The sequence below is a fragment of the Arachis hypogaea genome, chromosome 7 (assembly GCF_003086295.3).
Source record: "Arachis hypogaea cultivar Tifrunner chromosome 7, arahy.Tifrunner.gnm2.J5K5, whole genome shotgun sequence".
Classification (NCBI taxonomy): Eukaryota; Viridiplantae; Streptophyta; class Magnoliopsida; order Fabales; family Fabaceae; genus Arachis; species Arachis hypogaea.
In genome coordinates this window covers 3,858,628-3,864,803 of record NC_092042.1, presented here as the reverse complement: position 1 = coordinate 3,864,803, position 6,176 = coordinate 3,858,628, and the positions used below count along the sequence as shown (strand labels likewise).

At 33.6% G+C, this 6,176-nt stretch overlaps 1 protein-coding gene and 1 pseudogene across 2 annotated transcripts; both read left to right on the top strand.

The window, feature by feature from the left end:
• LOC112702064 (protein JASON) lies at window positions 1–3,831 on the top strand. Of its 2 annotated transcripts, none has more exons than XM_025752941.3 (8): window positions 1–342; window positions 581–629; window positions 738–811; window positions 1,448–1,695; window positions 1,934–2,101; window positions 2,334–3,114; window positions 3,206–3,282; window positions 3,409–3,831. In XM_025752941.3, the coding sequence occupies exons 1-8, from the start codon at window positions 172–174 to the stop codon at window positions 3,515–3,517; spliced, it is 1,677 nt and encodes a 558-aa protein (XP_025608726.1). In that variant the 5' UTR covers window positions 1–171; the 3' UTR covers window positions 3,518–3,831. The 2 variants fall into 2 exon arrangements, with proteins under 2 accessions (XP_025608726.1, XP_025608725.1); XM_025752940.3 differs by having other exon boundaries at window positions 3,200–3,282.
• A 453-nt stretch (window positions 3,832–4,284) lies between these two features.
• On the top strand, window positions 4,285–5,773 carry LOC112702063 (glutathione S-transferase F9-like; annotated as a pseudogene).
• The last annotated feature ends 403 nt before the right edge of the window (window positions 5,774–6,176 follow it).

Here is a 6,176-nt window from a genome sequence, read left to right as displayed (position 1 = left end):
TCTGTCATTAATTTATTAATAATTTCCCTCGCTCTTTAAAATTCAAAAAAACATCTGAACTCATCACGTTTCTTACACTGCTCTCTCATTTCACAGCTCTGTGAAGTTCGAAAGAAGAAGAAGTAGAAGAAGTAGAAGAAGAAGAAGAAGAAGAAGAAGAAGATCCATGATATGCTGGTGTTTGGTTTGGTGAAGCGAGGGTTAGGGTTCTTGTTAAGGTTCATGCTGCGTTTCTTCTTCCGATCCTTCAACAGAGCAATGGGTTGCTTCTTCGCGTGTTTCAGGAACAACGATAACCATCGTCGCCGCACTCACCTTACCGCCAACTCTTCTAGTTCCACCGTAAATCTTCTTTTTCTTTTTTTATATCTTAAATTTAGTTTAATTTTTTCCCTTTCGGCTCTTAGCTCTCAAGAATCTCTCAAGAAAATCATTGTTATTGTGGAAACTCAGATTTAATCTTCTGATTGATGATTGAATCTCGGCTTTCTCAAATTGACGGATTAGAAATGGTGGAATTGAGCTGAATTTGCGTTTTTTTTTTTATTTGTTCTAATTTGAAAATGGTATTGATTTTCAGGATGTTCTGGTATCTCGAAACAGCTATTCCTCTGTGTTTCAAGCTCAAGGTATTCCACTGTTGCTTTTTTCTTTCTGTTGTTACATTTTCTTAGTTTCTTATGTATATTATTTTTTTCTAATTTCTTTTACTGATATTGTGATTCACATTTGAAAAGAGAGAGAAGATTGTGCAATCAATTGCGGTGATGTTGTGGAATTTCAGGGAGATGACCTGGGGCTTAAGGATGAGGTATGATCATTACTTCATAGTTTAGCATCACTGTAGCTGCTATTGTATATTTATTTATATATCAATTCAATTTTCTTAGCGAGTCAAGTCTATACCTGTTTCAGTTTCAAAACCTAGTTTCCCCTGAGTGGGGCATTGAGGGAAGCATAATTAATTTTCTATTAGGCTATAAGAATAAAAATGAATCCGGTTGCGTGTCTGAGTTCTATTGGACAAGTGTATGTTGTGAAACCCTTGGGATATGTTTGAATTTATGGTAGATAAGGGAGTGGAGTGGTGGGAATGGAGTCCAAGGTGTGTTGCTAGTTTGATTTTTGAGATTAATGGAGAGAAGAGAAGGGCTTGAAGTGTAAAATGGATTAGTCTGAGAATTTCTTAATCATTAGTATTAAAACATATCAGGAACTAGTCAACTACAGGCAGCGTGTAATAACCTTAATTTGGAGCCTCTTTTGTTTGATCAACTTTATTCAAACTTTACTCTTTATAACTCATTGATCACTCCTTCATTTTTGTACTAGCATTTTAAAGAATAGTGTATCATCATGATATACTGGTGCGCTGTCCAAATACATCCAAATTAAAAATTGTCTTAGTTTAGATGGGTTATATTTAATTACGTATTTTCAATTGCAGGCCAAGTTTCTTAAAGCCTGTGGTACTTTACCAGGGACACCTGTTGAAATTCGGAAAACATCTGAGAAACTGAAAGTGTCACCCTCTCCCGATAAACATTCTGAGCCATCAAGGTTTCATTCTTGGCTTCCGAATGAGTCTGTTGAGAAACTTCAACTGGATTTTCGTTCAGTTAACCCGCCAACGCCCTTAAAAATTTGCCAAGAATTGGGAGATAGCACAGACTCTTTTGATCACACACCAGACAGGTTATTCATATCTTTCAGATGTTGAATTAATATACTATATATATATATCATTTGTTTCATTGTTAGCATTTTACATTCTTACTCTGTTTACAACTTTCATTGTCAGTTGTAGACATTTTGATGCTATTTTTGAAAGGTTATGGGTAGAAGCAATACACTTGGTTGTTCCTAATTTCTCATTTTTGAAGCATGCTCCTTCAAATTGGGCAAGAACCTGATTTCTTTTTGTTTTTCACAGATGTTTATCTGATATACATTCTGAGCCTTCAAGGTTTGATTCTTGGCTTCCCAACGAGTCTGTTGAGAAACTTCAACTGGATTTTCGTTCAATTAAGCCCCCAACACCCTTAAAAATTTGCCAAGAATTGGGAGAGAGCAGAGACTCTTTTGAGCACACACCAAACAGGTTATTCATATCTTTTAGGTGTTGAATTATATATATATATATAGTTTGTTTTCGTTGTAGCATGTTATATTCTTACTCTATATACAATTTTCAGTGTCATTTCTACACATTTTGCTTACATTTTTGAAAGGTTATGGGTAGATTTAATACACTTGGTTGTTCCTGATTTTTCATTTTCTAAGCATGCCTCGTCAAATTGGGCAAGAACCTGATTTCTTTTTGTTTTTCACAGATGTTTATCTGATGCACGAGATAGTCACCATGAATCTCTTGAACATATGGAAGGAAATAAGACAGGGAGCCCTCATACTGCAGATAGGGCTGAAAATAATCCAGCTCCAGATTCACCTTGGCTAGCCACAGAAACACAGAGGAAGTGCAAATCAGTCCGGTTTAAGTGTGATACGGGCTTATCATCCTGTGGAAGTTCATCTGATGATAGTCGTTTGAAGAAAAGCTGGTCACCAAATAACCAAAATGCGAATAAGCGATCACCTTATCCTACCCCATTGAAGTTATTTGATGAGATGCAAACCCCAGGAACGGTTTGTCCTGCAACACTGGAAGAGTTACCTAATGGCAGGGCTCGTGTTCGGTCCCAGTTTGTCTACCCCACTCACAAACCAGATGAGGATGTCTTCCAGCGTAAAATACTTGAGGAGAAAGATTTAAACTCTGAACATGATTCAAGTGAGTTGAGAGATTCTGCCGAGCAAGCTCAAATTGCTACTCCTACCCCGCAAAAAGGTTCAAACCAAGTGTTGAAGGAAAATGAATCTAAAGCAGAAGTAAGCTTGTCTAATTGGTTAAGGCCTGCCCCAATTGATCAGGAGAAGGGAAACAAGAGAGTGGAGTCTGCTTCTAGCCAGATCCCACATTTTCGGAAAACTTCTGCTGACAGGCCTATCCTTGGTGTGGCTGCAGCTCACTTTGAAAACGAGGATTCGAATATTTGTCCTCCGAAGTGGTGGGATGGAAATGGCATACCAAATTCAACCACTAAATACAAAGAGGTATGGTTTTTGAACTGTAATCTTTATCTGGCATATGAAATTTTTGAATTTAGAAACTGTTTCTGATTGTGCTAACTGTGTCTAGGATCAGAAAGTGAAGTGGCATGCAACACCATTTGAAAAGAGATTGGAGAAGGCATTGACGGAGGAGACTTTTATCCCTCAAAGGTATCCCTAGTTAATAATCGTATTCAGTGCTGAACGTTAATAATGCTTCATTTTTATTAATAGAAGTATAAGAACCATCTGCTAGGCATGTGCATTTACTGAACTAAATTGTTACATGATTCACAGGAAGTTTGTTCCTGGAAAGCCAATGGATTTTGATGATATTGAAGAGAGTGATACTGCATTATCCCAGCTGCGATCTTCGACTAATCCAGAGTCAGTGGAGTCATTTTGATTTGTACACTCATTGTATGGGGTGTTACATACATCGGAAATATTTCAAATTTATGGAGACTAAATCTCAGTACACATTCAATCTACTGATTGGATTACAACAATTTTAGAGCGCAACTGCGCAAGTGTGTTATGTGTATGGAGAAAACTCCATTTACTAGGAAAAAAGTTGAACTGAGATTTGAATAAGTATGGTGGAAAGCTATGTTTCCAGCAGAGGTTCCTCTCGTAACTGAGTGTTTGATGAAATTTTTGGCAATGTTTCTTATGAAAATTAAACTCAGAGGCCAAATGAACGATTCATCTTTTCTGGAATTTTGGTATGCATATTTAACTGAGAAAAAATTTTAGATTGTCAATGAAGTAGGACAAAGAATAATTTAATTTATCTATGAGATCAGCATCACCAAACTGAGATCCCCCAAAAACCAAAAATTGCTAAAATAAAACGAAGCATGACCCAATGGTGTATGTTCTCAGATTACCCAATAATAAAAAAAAAAAGAAGACAAATGTGAGGTTGGTGAGGTGGGGACAAGTGCACCTTATATTTTTTATAAATAATCATTTTAAAATAGTAAAATATAATACTTTTGTTATTCGTTTATTAATTAAAAATATGTTTATGAGTATTAATTAAAAAGATAAATCGTTTAGATATATTATTTTCTTGATTTCTACAGATCAACATGGTGGTGGAGTCCCATATAGACAACAACCTCTGTTTTGTTTGTTTCTTCATGACTTTGGTTGACTATTTCACATGTTATAAGAACTTAAACAAGAGAACCAACCAAGAGTGTGTTCATCAAATAAACTTGAAGGGCTGTTTTCTTTCTTCAAGAGAAATCAAACCATGGTGGTGAAGTTGTACGGTCCCACTTGTGCTTCATCGAAGAGGGCTCTGGTTTGCTTGATTGAGAAGGAAGTTGAATTTGAGGTTGTCCCTGTTGATGTCAGCAAGGGTGAACACAAAGATCCTGAATTCCTCAAACTACAAGTTCAGTTCCTCTCTTTTTCAATCCTTTCCTTTCTCTCTTTTATTTTATTTAATATAATATTGAATATGTCTGTTTCATTCAATGTTATTTGATTTCCTTTCCTTCTAATTTAGTTTTCTTTGTTCACATAACCTGTGCAGCCCTTTGGAGTTGTTCCTGTCATTCAAGATGGAGATTATACCTTATATGGTTAGAACTCAATATTCACTCCATGTTCTTTCAAAAAAAAAAAATTTTTTTTGGATACTAAATATATATCTTATGTAGCAAGGAAACACATCTTTGATTGATAATGAACAAAAATATCCTGAAACTTTTTATTTGATGAATCTTAAATTTTTATCAACCTTTTTAAGAGAGATAAATAAAGAATACATTATAATACTAGGTTTTGTTTTCAACGGTCTAGAAGGAATATTTACTAAGAATAAAAATTTATAAAATTTATAAATTATAATTTGACCCCTTAAATTTATATAAATTAAATTTTGTTATTTACAAAAATTGCATGTTTATTTTTTGGGATTAAGATTTATTATAATTAATTAGTGTTAGTCCTATAGTACTTCAATTAATATTTCAGCTACTAATATGCCTCTTTGTTGGCAGAATCTAGGGCTATAATGAGATATTATGCTGAAAAATAGAAATCTCAAGGCACTGAATTGCTAGGTAAGACAATAGAAGAGAGGGGTATTGTGGAACAATGGGTTGAAGTTGAAGCAAATAATTTTCACCCATGGGCATATAAATTGGCCATTCATGTTCTGTTTTCTTCAATAATTGGAATCACTCCTGATCCAAAGATCATTGAAGAGAGTGAAGCAAACTTAAGCAAAGTTTTGGACATTTATGAAGAGAGGCTTTCAAAGAGTAAGTATTTGGGTGGTGATTTCTTTAGCCTTGCTGATATTAGCCCCCTTCCATTCATTGATTATATTGTCAACAATATGGGGAGAGAGTACTTGATCAAGGATAGGAAGAACGTTAGTGCATGGTGGGATGCTATAAGTAATAGACTGAGCTCTATAAAGTTCCGATCTAGTCGATCGAATCGCATAAAAAGTGTTATTATTGAAAAAAATGCTACGTGTATACAAAATGTCAGTTGCCATGTATTTTACAATTTAATATGTGTTTTATTAGAATAGTTAATTTGGTGGATGATTTTTTGTATAGACATAACATGATTGATCAATATTTATGTATGTGTTGTGATATAATAAGATTAGTGAACTATCTTTAGAAATATAGAACATAAACGGAGTTTATTTTCAAAATAGACCAGGAACATTAAGATATAAAATCGTATTTAATAGATGAGATATAAATAGAGATATTGTATTCAGAAACACTAAATTAGTGTATTTTATGTCAATTTTAACAGAAAAAATACACAAACACAACTTATTTTTTATTTTTTATTATTCTTGTTAATTTTTATAATTATATTTTTTATTATTATAATTTTTTTCTTAATTTTTTAAATAAAAAAAATAAAAAAAAAATAAATTTTCATAATTTATTTTATTTTATCATTAAATAAAATAAAAATATAAAATTTTGTATAATCTTATTTTTAATGTCTTATCTTGTATTATTTACAGAAACAAACATAGCCATAGTGTTTCATTTTAGGATCACTCTTTTTGAGGGCGG